The sequence below is a fragment of the Phyllostomus discolor genome, chromosome 2, assembly GCF_004126475.2.
Source record: "Phyllostomus discolor isolate MPI-MPIP mPhyDis1 chromosome 2, mPhyDis1.pri.v3, whole genome shotgun sequence".
Lineage (NCBI taxonomy): Eukaryota > Metazoa > Chordata > Mammalia > Chiroptera > Phyllostomidae > Phyllostomus > Phyllostomus discolor.
The window spans coordinates 184094429-184114540 of record NC_040904.2 but is presented as its reverse complement, the minus strand read 5'-3'; the positions used below and the strand labels follow the sequence as shown (position 1 = coordinate 184114540).

At 37.5% G+C, this 20112-nt stretch overlaps 1 protein-coding gene and 1 non-coding gene across 2 annotated transcripts in view; both read right to left on the bottom strand.

Annotated features, from left to right (window-relative positions):
• Positions 1-416: 416 nt before the first annotated feature.
• Positions 417-20112, bottom strand: part of GYS2 (glycogen synthase 2) — a 40533-nt gene continuing 20837 nt past the window's right edge. The window contains exons 8-16 of the mRNA XM_028532226.2: positions 18837-18943; positions 18128-18187; positions 17223-17301; positions 16192-16305; positions 7620-7746; positions 5731-5826; positions 4595-4758; positions 3261-3341; positions 417-1163 (exon numbers count right to left, since the gene is read on the bottom strand). Of these exons, the coding sequence (XP_028388027.1) occupies positions 942-1163; positions 3261-3341; positions 4595-4758; positions 5731-5826; positions 7620-7746; positions 16192-16305; positions 17223-17301; positions 18128-18187; positions 18837-18943 (1050 nt within the window). The 3' untranslated portion in view covers positions 417-941. The remainder of the gene's footprint in view (positions 1164-3260; positions 3342-4594; positions 4759-5730; positions 5827-7619; positions 7747-16191; positions 16306-17222; positions 17302-18127; positions 18188-18836; positions 18944-20112) is intronic.
• LOC114514301 lies at positions 16838-17001 on the bottom strand. The gene has a single exon (XR_003686020.1). It is a non-coding gene; the product is annotated as a U1 spliceosomal RNA (small nuclear RNA).

The window sequence follows — 20112 nt, the reverse complement described above, 5'->3', positions numbered from 1 at the left end:
TTTGCCAATTGAGATTTAATTACATTTAAAACATGCTTAAATACAGTCATTCAACAGTGTCTCCAAGCATATGATGAATGTGTTAGAGAGACTGTCCTTATTATAAAGTTGATTCTAAATTTTCTTTTTGATGCTTTTTTAAATACATTTTTAAAATTTTGTCCTTTATAAGGCTCTATTACGTAGCAGGTGCTTTAGGTACCAGGTGCTGTATGTGTTATCTTACTTAAATGTCTAAAAGAATTTTAAACAGGACATCAACAGAAATTAAATCTTTAAATATTGATATATTTATTAATTTGGATTTAAAAATTTATCATCTGTGGCTAACTGACCAAGTTTTCAAATAGGTTTTCCTTTTAAACAATAAAAATATGTTATGATCAGAAGTCATGGCACAAATTAAAGAAGTGATCTTGTAAATATGTGGGAATATGCATCAAGATCTGGATTTAGGATAGCTGTTTTATTATGTATTTTGGTTATCAGCAAAGCTAGATATGAATTCATGTTTCTGACTCATGTGAAAAGTGAAAATAATCATTAAAGACTGAGTTTTTTAAAATAGGTAGGCATGGAAACTTCATGGCTAAGAACAGGATCTTTTCGTGGGGGAATGGGAGACTTGTTTGGTAGGTATAGAAGCTGTATAAATACTAAACAAAGGATTATGGTGATGATAATTTGAAAAACACTAGTAAACAAAAATTGTTATTGCTTAAATTAACCATTTTAAAAACACTTCCAGTCTTCCTCATTTAATTAACACTATTCCTCATGCCTAAATTTACTGAGGGAAAAGGAATTGAAAATAACTTGGATTTTCAGTTATAACATTGTTACTGACTTAATTTCTACTTCTGAAGCAGAGAATAAATCCCATTGTGATTCTTAGAAGAACAAAATGAAATTTTCTGAACTGAACTGAACAAGTGAAGAGTTCAGTTCTTATATTCACCATGTAGCTTTTTTTTCCCATAAGGAACACGACCCAGAGAAAATGGTGACTTAATATTTAGCCGATCCCTTTCGGCCTCCTCTTCCTCATCATATCTGTCATCTTCACCTTCGTCTTCCACATCACTGCTCTGAGGACTGGATGCCTGAGACCCCGAAGGAGAAGGTGGTACTGAGGAAGGCCTGGGATATTTAAATCCCTCTGTCTGCCAAAGACAAAATGAGACACAAACATTATAACAACTTCTTGATTTTTCAGTATGTAAACATTTTGCATGTACATTTTATTACAAAAAAAAAACATAGCTGGATATTTTCTGTGGTTCCTTGAGGGGCTGCTAATTTTGGTTTGTTTTGATTCTGGTACCAACAAGCTCGAGAGAGATTCATTAGATAAATAACTTTATTTTATTAACATTGACATGTGCCAGGTACTACCTATATGTTTTCTTACTTAATCTTTGTAACCACATTGCAATAAATTTGTTTTTCCCATTTACAGAAGAAAATCAAGGGTTAGAGAGGCCAAATGACTTGCCCAAGGTCATAAAACATGTACGTGGTAGAGAAGAGATTTGTTCCAGGGTGACGATCACTCTAGAACCTTCCATGTCAACTGTTGTGTTACACTGCTAACAGTGTCGGTTTCCATCATCCTTTCGATTTGCTCAGTGAAACTGCAGGACGTGGCTGGCCTGGACATGCCATGGACAGCCACCATCACAAAGCATCCTGGAAACTGACTGGGCCACTGAGCTAGCCCTGAAATCCCACCAGCTATTTTTATTTCAGTTAATGAGCAAAGATTACTAGGATTTAATCCGATTGCTGTTCTGCCTAAGATTCACTGAGATAACTCATTTTATAAACAATACTAAGCACCAAACACAGGCCAGACACAATAATGGCACTGAGGGGGCAGATAAGAAGCATAATCCCTGCCTTCCAGGGATGCTCATGCTTGAATGAGCTCCCCATTTCTTGGGGAGAAATGTGTATGAAATTGTCACAGTGCTTGTCAATGTATTTAAACTACTTTTACCCATTATATTATGTCATACTTGTAGAGGCATTTCAAGGTTCACACACTCTACCTGAAAGTAACACACACACACAAAAAAATGTCGAGTCCTGCACTTAGGACTTGGCTCAGAGGAGACACTCCATACTCAATGGTTGAATATGCAGGCTAACGAAGATTAATGATCTTCGACTGGAGCATCCACCTCTAAAAATGCTGAGCAATGAACTCTGTTAAAATCATGAACATGGCAGTGAAATCTGAGGGATTTACAAAACCCTTTCATTTTCTCTATGGGCAAATTTTACCTTGTGTTCACTTTCTAGGTCTGTTCTCCTGGACACTTGATAAAGGTGGAATATAAATTGTATTATCAGGCAAAATTGTTTATGGTAAAAGTGACCCCTGACTGGGAAATTAACATCTGAACTTGGAGGATCTGTACTTTGGGAAAATCCCTGAATTTGATGAGTCTTGTAATTCGGCATATTCCTGAGAGACCACGGAAGATGTCTGTGGGAATTAATACAAGATACTGGCTCCTGTGAGTCCTAGAAGCTAAGATGGATCTCATACTCAGTGTTATGGGTTCTTGCACCTAAGCTACCACCTGATGGTTAGGGGGACAAAGAAGAGTAGCTCCTTGACCACTATGTAGACTGCTGTAAGGACGATCCCACCTCAAAGAGACGTCTGATGCTTCCTTGCTTCTAGCTGTGTTTCCTGTCTTATGTCCTTCTAAGTGAATCTGATGGCAAGCAGTCTATGTTGTCCCATTAATATAGTATAGTTGGATTTCAGAGGACTCCCTGATGGGCACGGCTGAGTGGAACATGAATGCCCACCGTGTCCAACTCCTCCTGTGGTCCTTGGATTCAGTCTAACTCTCACTAAGTTGTCACCCTATATTTAAACACTTCCTTGGGTAGAAAGTCAACTTCTCATTAAAGCAGGCTACTTTGTTTTTGAACAACTTTTAAAAGAATGGATGTCTAAAGGAGTGGTTTCGAGCACTGAGTTCGAGAGAGTTTTAGTGTGGAGGTGCTGCTCCAGTGACATGAGTTGGCTGACTGTCTGCCTGTCTTACACACGAGGCCAACTCTGTGTCAAGGGCTGTGAGTTGGTATGATTTGTCAGTTCCTCTGGTCTTTGCTTTGATGTGACACTGTGAAAACGTGTAACAGTGTACTTGGCTACTTTCAAATTAAAAGGCATTGTTAAGAGTTATCATAAGTAATAAATTTAGCTTTCAAAACAAATACACAATACATAAAATATTTACCGTTGGTGGTGATGTGGGTTCCATATGGAACTTATCTGGAAAGGCTCTGCTTAATGTCAGGTGCCTGGCATGCTGATAATACTGTGACAGAAGATGAATTCACAAGTTAAAGATTTATATACTTCAACAACCCAGTTATTACATAAAATATTCTTAGTTGTAAAATTTATTTTTTAAAAAGTGAGATTCTATACATCCTATGTTTGAGGATCAGGAAAAAATGATAGTTCATAATTATTATTTTTCAATAAACAGGTAAAGAAATGCTACAAAACATTGGACAGAAAAGCTGCATTGGCCTGAGTGAATTCTGAATTAGTGCCGAGGGCACTGAAAACACCAGTTTCATCCCACAGAGATGCTGTATGGTGTGGGAAAAGAGATGAGGACTGAATAATCAGACAAGGAGCAGCGACTTTCCACCAGTGTGCCGTAAAAATTTTTAGAACATGCAATAGCTGACTGTTTAGTCCCAGGCACCAACCTCTTTTCCCTTAAATTGTAAAACGAGAAAAATACCAATAGCCAATACCACAATAGCCATACTTATTTTTTTTGATAGATTGGCAAAAAGATACATTTTTTTGATGTGCTGCAGAATTTTAGTAATTACTTTATGTGTGCCATGAGATGAAAGAAATCTCTGCCTAAGACCCTTATCATTCTCCTTTTACTATAAGAAGAAGACAGTAAAGTTATTCATCCAGGGTTGCAACGAGCATTAGAATTAGGGTGTGTAGATATGCAGCAAATGGCAGCATCTATCATTTGTCTGGGGAAGTTGAGCAGTGTCTAAGCAGATACATTATGTGAAGGCAAAGTCAGTACATCTTTTATCAGGTAAAGCAGCCAGTGCTATGATATATGAACATTGGGTACTTATAAACCTACTGCATGGAAGAAGGTGTTTTCCTTTGCACTTGTCATTTGAAAAGCAGTATCATTCCCATTACCCACTGTAGGTAGCTAAGGGATAAGATCACACGATCTCTTAGAGCGAAACAAAGTAGGGATTTTCCTCTGGGTGTTTTCCTCATCTTCCTGAAATATTTCTGCATACTTGTAATGCATCAAGTTAATCGATGACCATAGAATGACAAAGAATAAGATCGGTGCTAGATCCCGATGGGCTTGCTGTTATGGGCTCAGCCTGAATGTGAAAGACTGGGTTTAAGACTCTGCAAATTCATAATATGTTTTTAAAAAGTACATAAAAAATCACAGAGATTTTAACAATTACAACTTGACTTGACAAATTATGACTCGCATCAATGTATCTGGGATCCAGTGGGATTCTTTAAGTGGTCCTCTGCGTTGATCACAAATTTACTTACTCTGCCTAAGTATCTCCAGTCCAGAAGATCTGAGAGCCTCTCAGTTCGGTTCCTCTGGATAATTCTTTGGCGGCGTGACTGTTTGCAAAATCCATAGAGAAACTGAGTCAGCTGATTGCAAGAATCGTCTGGGGAGCGGAACCGCCTGTCAACAATGTAAATACCTGAAGGGCACAAAAGCCAAAGCACAGGTAAAAAGTAGAGCTCACCTTAGAGCATTTCCTCTCCTATTTCTTAGGTTCTTTTCCCTAACTCCCTATTGCCTCCACTCTATCTTTTCCCATCCAAGGCTGTGTATCTTCTAGGATATCCTAACACTATATAAACTCTCACCAACATACAGCCAACAAAATGGGTCTTGCTTTAAAAAAAAAATCTGGTGGTATAGGGATACTCTAGATCAATGATTCTTCCTGGGCTGCTCACTTCTGGGGTGACCTGGATGTTAGGACCATTTAGACTCCCCAGTGTTCCCAGTGTGCATCCATGGCTGAGAACCACAGCTCTAGCTTGAGGAAACAGAACAGTGACAATGAGGACCAGGGGATTGGCAGTGTGTGGGCAGAGAATCCAGCCCACTCGAGCTTCGCTTGCTGCTAGGCAACCAAGAAATGGACCTAGAAGTGGTGATATGCACATTCTCCTGTCATTTTACACAACTTAAGTGAATTTTGCTAACTTGGCATGGAGCTTTTAAATAATTATGCTGACCAATATAGTTATTGTAATATCACTTCTAAGACCACAGTTATTGTAATATCACTCTGTGATATTACATAACTATGTAATATAATAGTTATTGTACTCTCACTGCTAGGTAGTAGAGGGACAAACCAGTTCAGAGGAAAAAAAGGTAAAGGGCAGGTTTATCCAAGTTTAACACTTCTTTTGCAGTTTTTTTTCTGTTTCAGTTTTTGTTCATTTCACTCATTTTTCTAGTTTGTCTTTTGGGCAATGTATTTCATATTAATAGTATTTTTATTCTTTCTATAGACCACATAATTAAATCTACTTTTTATTACACAAGAGATATCTTTAAACAGAATAGCTTTAGAGTTAGGCTCTGTGAAGACCTTGGGCTCTGTTTGGTTAAATGTCACTTCTCCCTGGGATGGGTTAGTGATGAGAAACCTCACCATATGCAGTAGGATCAGCCACGTGCTCCTGCATAAAACAGCCAAAGCCAGAGAGGTTGGTTGTCACACTGGGGATACCCATGACAGTACACTCGGCTGCAGGGGAAACAGACAAAGATTTGGCTTCAGATCAGCTCCAGTGTTCTCTTATGCATTCAGAAAAGAAAAAAGCCCCCCATCTATCCTAGTGATGACACCATTTACTTTGAGCCAGGCTCAGTATTCAGCTCTTCACGCGTATTAACTCATTTAATCTTTTCAGCAATGGTGTGGTGTGAAGTCTCCATTACTTCCACCTCACAGATGAAGAAATTTAAGACAGATAGGTCAAATGGCTTGGCCAGCTTCACAAAGTCAAGGGCCTGGGAGAGCTGGGATTTGCAGCCAAGGGCCCAGCTGCAGAGCTCTTGCTGGGAACTGCTGCTCTATACTAACTCTATCACTACTGGTTTTGCTTTTCACTCCATTCTCAGCTTATGTTTCTAAGTATTTGGCAAGTTAATGGGATAGGTAAATGTTTTGGCCATGACTAGCTCCTCCCACCATAGAAATCTCCCCTGCACAAACCCCTTCCACTTTCTCACGTGCTCCAGTGAACCCCAGGGTCTCGGTCCTCCCTCACCTTTTAGTCAAAACTGGTTTTTCGGGAAATATCAAATACATCTCACAAAACATTACTATTTTCAAGGATATCTGTATTTTTAACAAGGAAATTGTACTTGATTGTGGAATAATTCTTGGTTGGCTAGTGGGGTTAGGTTTAAAAAAAAGAGAGAGATTTCTCCATACCTATGAAGTAACACAGTTTAGACTGTGACCTTTTCTCGTGTTCTGTAATTAACTATTCCCTTTTGGTTTTTCTCTAGAAAGCTGTGATTTCCTAATTTAGGATGGGAGTGGGGTGAGGAGGAGAGAAGGGTAGAATGGGATTATTGATTCGTCTGAGAATCTGATAAAAACTACAAAACTCCTCTCTAGAAAAATTCATAGATAGATAGATATGAACAATTTTGGCTACAATTCTGTGAAACTTAACAACTTCTTATTTTAAAAATTTTCATTAACACACATGTAGTAAAATGCCAGGTATCCATATAAACTCAGTATATCTTTATTTGGTGAATTTAATGAAATAAATATTCACTGGGCTTTCTAAAAACATAAACTTTAATGTGTTGTTCTGGAGTGAGTTAGAGTTAGTATTACATAAAAAGGATTATTCTTAAAAAATTAGAGTTATCTAATATGCTAACTTACAGCACCAGAGGTTTCATTATTTCTGTAATTATAGGTTAGGTTAGGAGTAGCCAACTTCCTTGGCTTAATCTTAAACAGGATGACTCATTCACTGTGGAGTATTTCCCCAACTTTTTTTGGTCTCATTTTTTTAAAAAACATTTTATTTATTTAGTTATTTTCTTACAGAAAGAGGAAGGGAGGGAGAAATAGAGGGAGAGAAACATTGATTAGTTGCCTCTTGTATGCCCCTGACTGGGGGACTGGAACCCACAATCTGGGCATGTGCCCTGACCGGGAATCTAACTGGCAACATTTCACTCTGTGGGGTGCCGCCCAACCAACTGAGCCACACTGGTCAGGGTTCATCTCTTTATGTTTTGTAACACCTTAAGAAACTATATATAATTCCTCTATCATTTCAGATCACATTTAACTTTGTCCTGTAAAATGACATTTTGGTGGAAAGGCTGCCATAAGTTATGTGTCATCCTCCTTACCTGACATAAATGACTCCCCACATTCCTTCTGTCACTTAAGTTTTAGTTTTGTGCTTCTCTACCCAATAGTAAATTATATATCAAGTTTGAATATCACATACATATGTATAAAATATAGTTCAAAACATTCTACCATCTATACATGTCACATACCTGGAGTATAACCCCACGGCTCATAGTATGATGGAAATACTCCAAGATGACAACCTCGGACGAACTCTTCATAATCCATGGGTAACAAGGGGCTGGTGGAAGATAGGAACTCTGGGTGCAAAATCACCTAAAAAAGGAAAATTCTAATAAGAAAAAGAGGAAATTAAAGCAAAAAAATCTACAATTTGGTTATTTTAATGCTATAGAATCCTTGTGTTCTAGATTCAGGTGTGGGTGGAGGGAAGAGATAAGAAAGAAAAAACCAGGGGGGTCTTTTCTCCTCTCAGCATTCTACGTAAGCATCTACTCTGCGGACTGTCTTTCCCTCAGGTGCCGACGCCTAGATGGGTGGATAGGGAGTTTGTGTGCCGTCTTTGCTCTCATGCTAAGCTACACACTCCGACCCAGCCTTTATTGGCACTAATGGTGTTTTTTTGGTTTTTCTAGCTGTTTCTATTTCACTGAGATCTCAACACAATGACCAGAGTGAGCCTTTAAAAGTGCCAGCCACTCCCCTGCTCAAAATCCTACAATGGCCTCTCCGTTCACTCAGAGAAAAAGCCAGTGTTGACCACGGCCTTTATGCAGTGTATGCTGGTAAAGGTTCAAGAACCAAAAATCAAAAGTATAAATATATATTTGTACCTAAATTGATTGTAAATTTTACTGGTATAAAGGATATAATTAAAACAGACAATTCCCAGTTTAAAAAATGTATACACAAAACCTGTGCACAAATGTTTATTATCAAATTTATTTATAATTGTTAAAACTTAGACGCAACTAAGGTATCCTTAATAGGTGAATGGATAAATAAGCTTTCATACATCCAGATGATGGAATATGAGCTATCGAGCCATGAAAAGGAGGAAATTTAAATGCATATTACTAAGTAAAAGAAACTAATTTGAAAAGGTCATAAACTTTGTTTCCAACTATATGAGAGTCTAGAAAAGGCAAAACTATGGAGACAGGAAGAAGATCAGTGGTTACTAGGGGTTGGAGGCGGGAGAAATAAATAGGACACAGAAGAGTTTTAGGACCATGAACTATTCCGTATGACACTATAGGTGATTACATGTTATTATATAGTTATCAAGACACATAGAAGGTACAATGCCAGCAGTGAACACTAATGTAAACCATGGATCTTTGGTGATAATGGTGTGTCAACATAGGTTCCTCATGACAAACGGACCACTATGGTGGGGGGTGCCGCGAGTGGGAGAGGTCATGCATGTTTGGGGAAAGGTGATCTATTAGAACTCTCTGTATTTCGTGCTCAATTTTGCTGTGGACCTAAAACCAAAAAATAAAGTCTATTAAACTATAGAATACTCATTATTATAAATTCCATGCCAATTATAACATAATGCTTTTGTTGATTTTTGAGACAATCTTGTACTTATTACTGACTTATGGTTCCAACTGATGACTAAATATAGATCTAACATAAATGTTGGTTGGTTCCTTTGTTAAGAAGCAAAAGGAAGAGTAAAATGAAGACATGTATGTCAGACTTTCACAGGTTTATCAATGACATGAGTGACTTCTTTGTGGAGTTGGATATTTTTGATAATAGAAAAATATTTTCTCATTTTTGTGTTACAATGTAATCACTACAGACACAACACCCATTTAAATTTAATCTGCATTATTAACATTTCTCTACCACTTCCTTAAATCTATACAATCAATATATAATCATACATGATGTGTACTGTTCACCTATTTTCACTCCATAAATACTCCAGCATGCCAATTTCAAGCTACCAGTGAGATATCACCAATCGGGAGATAGGAAGGGCAGTAGCATTTATTAGAGAGTATTTTCACCATGTGGGTTCAATAATCATAAATGACCCTAAAGGCAAAGGTAATGGTAAAATGTAGTAAATAAATGATTAGGATGCGATGTGTTTTGACAATTACTGTTCTTTTTACTATAATGAATTTTTACATTTGCAATTTAATTTTAAACAGTGTCGATGTATAAAACTAGCTGGCTCTCATCCACTTATGTCAGCCTGTTCTGGGGCTGCACTGCCTGTAATGTTCTGCCAAGGCAGAGACCAGACTGCACGGCTGTGCCTGGGAAGTTGTCACTAGAATAGCTTCTTCACTGGTCACCTGCATGAATGTGTTCTCCGATTCTTCCACTTATTAAAGTTCTCACTGAACTATTATCAGGTTAGCTGTCAGCCTCCCCTCATGTCTAAGTAGTTATTAAAATAAATAAAATGTGATTTTATAGTGCCGGGGTTACTATATATGGTAATATAATATAATATATTGTATAATATAACCATATAGTTATATAAATAATATAATTAGTAATATAATATATAGTATAATAATATGCTTGATATAAGATATAATGAATATATTATTTTATTTTATCTTTAAAATTTTATTTCATTATTTTATATATAATATATTACTATGTAACATATATATTACACATTATATACATCAGCACCTTATAATAGAGCGAGAGATCCCTAGTCCCTTACCCCATATGAGGACACAGCAAGAAGTTGCCACCTATGACCCAGGAGGAGGGTCCTCACCAGATTTCAACCATGCTGGCAACTTGATTTTGGACTTCCCAGCTTACAGAATTGTGAGAAATGAATGTCTCTTGTTTATAAGCCACCCATTCTTTCATATTCTGCTAGCAGCCCAAGTGGACTAAGACAATTGCCCTCCAATGAACTCATCTCCCTCCACTGCCACTCCAGCAGTTCACAGGCACTGCCTCACTACACACTGACTCCACAGCTGGGCTGCTCCCTCTGTGTGCACCTTCCCCACTGTCTGGGCTCAGGCATCTTTCTCTGCACTCTTGTAGCTCGTTCCTCCTTCCAGTGCAGACACTTACTTGTGTTGCCCCACCTATTGGCTTAAGGACTGGATTGTTTGGGAGGGGAAAGGAAAAGAGAAAGAGGGAGAGGAAGAGGAAGAAAAAGAAACTTTGTTTTAACAAGCGCCTGCACCTTTTATTTTTTACTTTCTAAATAAGTATATATTCTTCCAAAGAGATTGCCTAATGTGAATACATAACAACAGTAGTAACTAGTTGTTTATAATACTTTATATATTATAAATAATTTTCACATATATTGCCCCATTTAATCTCAACAACATTGTGAGATGAATAAAACATCGCCATTGCCCTAATTTTAGAAATAAGGAAATTAAGACTTTATAGGCATTAGTTTTATATATATATATATCTATCAGCAGATTCATGAATAGGAGATATGTTAAACTTAAGAATAAATAAAATAATAAATGTCCACAACCAGTGCCATAAAAATGATTTTCTCAATCACAAGAATCACACATTGGCAAAGTAAAAATGGACAAGAGATTTTCCTCTAGAAAGCACCATCTGAATTTCTATGATGTACACAGTACCATTCTAGGAAAAGAGACAAAAGGCACAGGTGTGGCTGTCTGGGTGACCATCACATCAACAGCCCATTATACTCTCTGGCAAATATCAAGAAAGGGGGATTTAGAAGGCATTGTGCCTATTTGGCATTTCCACTCTTAGGAAAATTTGTACTCTCCAAAGCCCATTTTGGAACACGAAAACACCACGGCTCATTTGTTTCATTCCCAGCCAAACAGAATGAATCAAGCAACCAAAATAAAAAGACAGCTGCTCTGGGCCCTAAAACAGCCAACTAAAGAAGCCCAAGGTGGAAGACAGGGTATTAGAGGTCAGCCCAAGGCTACGGGGAGGATTAGATGAGATCCTGCGTACAAAAGCCCCTAGCACAGCACCTGGCCCTTAGCAAGCCCTGGATCAGCAGGGACAACAAATGAACAAACATGTGTTTGACTGTGTTTATCCGAGGAGGGAAGTAAGTAAGATCCCAGGAAGTGAGTTACTTCCACAGAGTGCCAGCACAGGGTGGAGAACCGCAATCTGCAGTCTAGGCTTTTCTCACTTTAACACACCGCTGACAGATAAATTCAAAGTCAAAATAATCTGCAATGTTGCCTGAATCAAACAGTCCCATTTATATAAAAAACTCATCAATTCACTCTGAAGCTAAGAACTACTCCATAGAGTTCTGTAAATACACAGGCAATCAAATAGGACTCATAGCTCTGGGTATATATTGTTAGGAAGGGATTATTCTTTTACTTCTTTTACATGTGTTTGTTTTATAATAATAAATGAATATTTCAAAATGTTTATGAGTTTAACTACATAAATAATTTGCATAAGACAAACTTCCTTCTCCCTTCACTCTACAACAGCCAGGTGCTCCTGCATATGTGTGCCTGTTCATCTGCTTCTCCTGCCGGGTGAGCCTTCCTTCTGGTTATTTGCATGATGGACTGCTCATTGATCTAGATCTAGCTAATATGTCATCTCTTTTTATAAAACATTTTATCAAATCTCTCAGGAAAACAAATCTTCATTCTTCTACTCTCACCCAACCCTGTTCATACCGCTCTTCCAAAAGTTATTAAGTATCCATCCTGTGCTGTTACTGAGCTAAGGACAACTAAAAGCTAACCTTTATCATGCATTGGCCACGTGCCATACTGTACCAAATGCAGCATCTATTACTTTTTAAATCCCACAACAGTTCTGTGAATGTGGGCCCCTTTTATTATCATTTTACAGATGAGAAGATTGAGGCATGGCAGGCAGACTAACTAAATTTATAATTAAATAAGTGGCAGAGATTTAAAGCCAGACAGCATAAGTACAGTCTTCAAGGATGGGTATGTTGCCTTCCTTAGAGATGTGGCAGTGCTGAATTTGCTGCTCAGATTTCCTCTAAGACATCCTGGACTTTGGGATCTTGACTGACAGCCCCAACTGCATCCACTCCAGAACCACTACAGGAACTGATCTTGGCCTATAGGACAGGCAGAGATGGGTACTAGTGCCAACTCATGTCTACCCAATGGGTAATTCTTTTAATGGGTAAGTTTTGTTTGCGGAATCTCTATCACCATCATAGGGATTTAGTAGACATTCATGGGAATTCATGTGAATCCCTGTTAAAGCTGTTGCATCCAACTTCTCATAGAATAAGGCAGCCATCTGCTTGCCAACCTGAAACTTTTGGTTGGTGAAAGATATACATAAAAGTAAAATGTAAAGAAAAGGCTGTTGAATACAGCAAAATGTTGTATGTAGTAACACTCATATATTAAAATTAAGTTTACAGCAAACCACAATGCACAAAGAGGCATCTTTCACATTAAGAAAAAAAGCATTGTAAAATAATACTGAATTTGTGTTAGCTGTTGAGGCTATTTTTTCTTGTTTGTTTGTTTATTTTTGTGCACACATGTGTGCCTGTGTGTGTGTATTTTTCCACTAACTGACAAGCCATGTTGAGTGGTCTTGGTCCACTGCTTTCCCCCCTTTTTGAGTCACCAAATAGTGCTGCTATCTGTGCTTATTTTTCATGTATTTATCCTTATGAATCCTAGGATTTTTAAAAATTACCTTTGACTTTCCTTTCTAAAAAAAGAAAAAAAAACTGAGCCTGTTTTAGAATCGGGCTGTAGTCTGTGGCTCTCTTTACCGCACCCCTCCTTCCTGCCCTCTCCACAGGCTGACCGCACCTCCCTGCCTGCTCAGGCCTCCCCCTCTTTATCCTCCACGGCATTTCCGCCAATAAGCATTTTCATATCTACTCCTGTTCTGGTGTCTGCTTCCCAGAGGATGAAAACAGAAAAAAAATAGGAGACATGATCACTGCCTCAAAGAACTCACAGTGTCTCTGGAGAAATGGACACATTTAAAATTATATATATAATTCAATGTGACCATTCCTACAACGGCAGTAGATATGAAGTGTCTGGGGAATGCAGATAAGGAAACGATTGTTTAGTCTGGAGTAGATGAGCTATAGTAAGGAAAAGGGCAAGGAAGAGATGCCTTTTAGTTTGGATCCCAGAGGAGTCATTAGAATGACCGAGATAAGGGTACGTCAGAAAGAGAGAAGAGCATTAGCAATGACACAGGGACATGAGGTGTTTAATATGTTCAGAAAATGAGGTTCTTGTCCATTTCTGGAAAATTGCCTTACTGTCATCTTTTTTGGAAAACCTGGATCAGCAAAGCATACTGTGTTCAAAACTTCAAGGGACCTCCAGTCATGGTCTTCCCAAGGGTGAAGGAATCCAGCCTCACCTCTCCTTTTCCTGCCCTCCCACATCCCACTTCCATCCGTATTTATTGTACATAACATGTGCCAGGCACAATCATCAAAGGAAGATCCACAGATGTGGTATGACATAAAAAGTTCTGAGAAAGACAGAAGTCTATGGGAGAATAAGAAGCTTTCTTGTCCCCACTATTTCCCTTCCAAGAGACAAAAATATATAAATAAGTAAAATGAGAAGGAGGCCAAGTTACTGTTAATACACTCTGTGATGAGTCTCTGTGGACCCAGGCCCACTGAAAAATGTAAAGGAGGTACATCCTTGGCACTCCTTCATTTTCAGGGAAAATTTTGTAGCCTGACTATTTGTTATAGGAAGTGTGTCAGGTGTTGAAAACTTTTGAAATGCAGAAATACGAATGAGGAAATACAAACCACCTACAATTCTATGGCACAGGGCAATACACACACATATATGCATGTGCACATTTTATAAATTGCTTGTATCATTAATGCTGTATTATGAGCTCCTGTTAACTATCAAGAGAATTTCTTCTGCTTGATTTCTACATTTTTCTCTTCTAATTCTCTGCTCTTTCTTTCTTTCCCTGACTTATCTTTTAATCCCCCTCTTAGAGCTGAGGTTTCTCTGAGTCATCAGGTCTCTGCATTCACTCAACCTGGTCTTCCAGCGTGGCGGGTGGTCATTCCCTAGTCTCCACTACTGTTCGTGCACTGATAGCTCCCTTCATGACTATGTTTTCTAAGTGACTATTCAACATCCCAACTCCAATATCTCACGCATAACTCAAACTCATTCTATCAAAGCTGAACACGCCCGGGCGGGTGTGGCTCAGTGGGTTGAATGCTGGCCTGCAAGCCAAGAAAGAGCGCCGGTTTGATTCCAGCTCAGGGCCAGAGTTTCAGGTCAGGTCCCTGGTTGAGGGGTGCAAAATGCAGCTGATCAATGTTTTTCTCCCTCTTTTTCTCCCTCCCTTCATCATCTCTAAAAAATATATAAAATCTTTTAAAAAACTGAACTCAATTCATGACATGACCCTCAAACCAACTTCTATTCAAGCCTTTCCTTAGTTTTTAGGAAGTATTGGTTAGATACTGAAGCCATGAGGGCATTATTCTTACCTTCTTTCTCTTTCTCACTCCTAATGTCCATTGGTCACTAAGTGTGATTTTTTTCCTACATGCAACTGCCTCTTCCCCTGTTTTATCTCTCCAGTACATCTGACACCCTTCTGTAAGGGGCCTTCATCATCTCTCACCTGTACTGTTGCAGTTAAGTCCTTATTTTGTCTCCTTCCACTACATTCACCCATGCCTATATTTAGGACTGAAAACAAGATAAAAAAATGAATTGAAAAATAGACTACTTTTCCAAGAAATTTTGCAGAGTGAGAAAGATAGAAACATTCAAGAACATCAAAGGGAGACAGGGTTAAGGAAAAGTTGTTTGTTTTCTAATGTGGAGAAATTCAAAGAATATATGTAGACAGCAAGGAAAGGAGTTGTCTTTTATTACCTACACAGTAAGAGAGGGTAAATGGTGAGTTTCCAAAAAATGTGGGAGGGAATGGGATCCTATAAAAACCCTTAGGTCCTCAAGGAAAAGAAGCAAGAATAGGTCAGAAATCTAGATTTGAGGCCAGTCTGGAGGGACACTGAAGGAGTTTGTACTCCTTGAATTCTCAATTAGGTTGTCTGCTAATGATGAAAGAAAGAGGGGAAAAGGGGACCTTTGAAAAGTTTGGTGAAAGCTTGTGACACGCTGATCTTGAATAATGGTGAATAAAATTGAGTAGGATTAAGCAATTATGTGTTGACATGTTCACCATTGCCAGCCACACCTAGCAAATGCCTGGTAGGATGGGCCCTCAGTAAACATCAGAGAGTGACAGGAACCAGGTCTTACGGATACAACTAACACAGGGCCTAGTCATTGTAGAAACTCAAGGGTCAACTTGAATTAGACTATAGAAAATTACATAAAAATATCACTAGCCACATTCTCTAAAACTGGAAGTTTCTCATATTTTCCCTTTAAGCTGAACTTAATTAGAAAGAAACAAAAGATGATTTGTGTAATCTCAGGGATGTGTTAATAAAATTATTCTTATAAAAATTTTAAATTATTAAAAATTAGATAATCTTATGCTTACTGACACACTGCACAGTGAAAATAAATGTTAGAATTATGACTCAAAGCCACAAATATTCTTCAGTTCTTAAGAATGATAAAAAAATAGTCATTATGCTTAAATTACCCATGACAGGAGACAAAATTAATTTTCTTTAGAAATATTTAAAATATTTCTGATAGATGTTAAAACAAGTAAGTGAGGCTTTAATGAATTATGAGTAAATTTATTCTGTATCATTGTGAAGGGACCCGCATAAACAGCCAGCTCTACCTTGACTCTGTCGGCACGGTTGTTGAAGAGCCCAATCCGTCTGATGGTGCTGAGGATGGGGTCCGTGGAGTCATCCATCATGTTGTGAGTGGTCACTGGGGGCAAAGACTGTCGCTGAAGTGACGGAGGAAAATGTCAGTTGTGGAAAGAATTAATGTGTGACTAATTTCAACAATAGGTCGTTGGCGACAGGTCATCCAACCATTTTGCCTTCAGTCTTTTGAGGTGACACTAATGATGATGACTAAGGTTTGTACGTTTTCGAGGAGGATAATTCCCTCCAATGTGGCAAACCCATATGCAAGGCCAAGATCTCTTGCCTGCTTCTGGGACTCATTTGGAATAAAAGTGCCCTGAATTCTTGACCTGAGATGAACTACTGTTTTGGATCTTTCCAGTGGGGCTGTCCTCTGGTGCCTGAATCTTCACTAATGACAAAATGATGGTATATGCCTAAGACGACACTTAACAATACAACATGATACAATGCTTTGCAATAATTACACTTGCCTGAGATACATTCACCTTTTCTCTATTGTAACTCAAAATTTTATGTTTTTTGAAAAATTTAAGTTTCTGTTGTCATTGCAATATACACAGCTTTTCAATTGGATGTTTCCAAATGAATTTTTGTGTGTGTGTGTGCCAGGTGAAAAGACAAACTCAGTCCCCCATGACCACAAATCATGCAGTTGAGGTTTCCACATTTGGGGAAATCACAGGGGTCAGCGCACCCAGAGTGCAATGGGTGAGCCTTGCCCCAGGAAAACCACCTTTGGGACACTGGTATCTCCCTTGCAAAGTAAGTATCAAATGAAGTTTTTAAATTGTATACAAAGACAAGGTCCATGAGGTTTTTAAAAAGAACCCTGAAAACCCTGAATACAAAGTTGTCATTTAGACCAATACATAAGAATGACTTCCTAATTCCTGAGCTTCAAAATTTTTCAGATTAGCCCATTCCAATAAATTAAAATATTGATCTAAATTGATTTAACAATTACAGGAAGTGGTAGGCACTTTTTTACTACCTGAGTTGAAAAGATGGCTCTTTTCATAATTGTTAGATCATCTCGATCCAAAATATTGTTCATATCAGGAATTTCTCCTCTGTAGGGAAAACAATGTTAATAACAAAAATAAAAACAACTGACAGTAATTCAGCACTTTCTATGTGTCAGACACCGTTCTAAGCACTTAAAAATAAAAGTAAACATAGTTTCCTGATGAATCTCACAGGCAAATCCCTGGAGTGTGAATGTTTGATTAAAAAAAACACATTTGATAGCATAAAAAAATCAAAATTAACTTTTAAAGCATTCATGTTGACCACCAGGGGGACACTCTCATTATGTTTTGGCTACTTCTGAGTATTATAATCTAAAATGGCCATAACTTGTCCAGCTATAAGTTGTTACTTTCACTGATAAAAAGATATAATGCTTAGGAAACAAAATAGCTTTCTCTTCATATAGCAAAATTCATATATTTTAATATTATTATATTATAATACATTTTAATTTATTTTATTATTTAGATTTTATTGTATCTATAAAGGTATATATTCCATTTGTTATTTATTTACTATATTTTATTTTTAATTAATATATTAATAAATACACACTAATTTGATATATGTCAATATATTTAATGTATCAAGTCACTATATATTTTGATTTAAAAGCTCATGAACTCTTCCTCAGCTTCAGGCTGGCATATTAACTTTGAACAAGATTCTCATTGAATTAGAACCTATCTGCATATATGCATATTAGATGAAGGATAAAAGAAAACCTACTGACATGAGGCAACATATCCTCAAAGGTTATTAGTTTCTTTGTATTTGGGACAAAAAAATACATTGTAGCATTGAAATTGTTAAGTTTGAATAGTGACACCCCAAATATTTGGCCTGTTAAATGTTTGAAGCACTTACTTTAATAAGGCATCATAGAGTTTCTTTCCAAACCTTTCCTTCACAGAATGGGCAATGTCCCTGTATGGGAAAAAAAAAAAAGATTTGTAATTTAAACAGTGTTGCAATTTAAAATCTTTATCTGTCATGAAAATGTTGTTTTGTTGGTGCATTTTTGAAATTACAGGTCTCTTTTGTATAGCTTCTTTTATTATTTTCTTATTTGCCAATTTAGCTTGCGTTAAAACCTCCACAGCTGAGGCAGCAGAACACCATGACCAGCTCACAGAGCTTAACATATTTTTTCTTGATAACAGGAAGAGGTGGAGGGCCAGGAGGGGGTGCAGATGTAGGCACAGATGTAACAGGATTGGGAATGTGCTGATAATTGTTGAATATGGGCTACGAGCATGTAAGTCATCACACTAATCTCTTTACTTTGTTATGTGTTTTTGTATTTCCACAGTATTTTTTCTAAAAAGTTCAACCCATCCTTAAAGGTTTCTATGGAGGCTTTATCCTTGTATGGTAGTTCTTCCCAAAGTCTTTATAGGAACACATTTGTATAGGCATTGCATAACCTAACATAGTGGTACAATGAGAAGAGAACCAAAGAGCATTTATGCTATAATAATCTTAAGGAAAAAAGAGCTCGGGGATATACAGCAGAAATCATGCACATAAAAATAACCCTTTACATTTACTGCTGGAGAACAAGAGGTGAGATTACCATAGCTGTTTTCGCACTGCCTGGCCTTTCAGGGTTTCCACATTGAAATTATTTGTCTTGGCAGGCATGATGAAAAACACCACCACAGTGACGTCACTTTTATGCATCTACGAGGGATCAGAAAACACAACAGAGTCAATGACCACAGATAAAATAAAACATGTGACAGATGGACCTTAAACTTTGGAAAAAAGTGTTTAAAAATATCTTCAGGAAAAAGAATAGTTTTTATGATTCACAGAGAAATTGTACCCATTTTCCTGTGTTTTTTTTTTTCAGAAAACTTAATTTAAATTGGGCTCTCAATAGATGTTTATTGATTAACAATTTGAAAATTCAAACAAAATATTTTATGGCATCAATCATCTAAAATATAAGCAATTAACATTGATAGGACAATCTTTTGATTCACAGTTATATGAGCTAATAAAGGGTCAAAATTCATCTTTAAAATTTCAGATTGGAAACTTAATGATGATTTAGTTTTAGTCTATTCTATCTTTTTTTCTTAGCTTATACACATTGATTTGTACAAAAGATTATTTACATTTTTGTCACATGTCTTTATTTTTATTTTATTTTTTATTTTTCTGATTTGCATAGGTTATCTATTTAGGGTCAGTTAATTACACATTACCTTGAAAGTATTGTTTTGCATAAATAACTTACACTCAGATGTTCTTATGGAGACCTTCAATGTTTAGAGCAATAGACTTCTAAATAGAAACAACCTCTTTATTTTTATTTATCTTTTTAAACTCTTTTTTTAATTGTTGTTCAAGTACAGTTGTCTCCATTTGCCCCTCACCACTCCCCCCACCCCAGCCATCCCCACCTCCTACCCTCGATCCTACCCACCTTTCGTTTTATCCATGTGTCCTTATACCTGTTCCTTGATGACCCTTCCCCTCTTTCCCCCCCGTTATTCCCTTCCTCTCTGGTTATCAGTTTGTTCTTTATTCCAGTATGTGTTCTGTCATATATCTTGATTCTCTTGATATTGCATTTTATTTTTTTAGCCCTAAGGTGAAGAAGCAAGCAGATGCTCAGCCATTTTGTTGTGGCCAGTACCGTGCTGTGTGCTTTAAATGCATAATTTAACCCAATCCTCGAACTAACCCATCACAATAGATACCACTGTCCTTGATTCACCAAGGTCAAAAGAGAGCCATGGAAGTTCAACACAGGAGTCTCAGCCCTTACAACAGATTACTGTCGTAAAGGGGTGAGATTCTCACTGGGGTTTTTTGACTCTAAAATCTTTGGGGATTTTTCT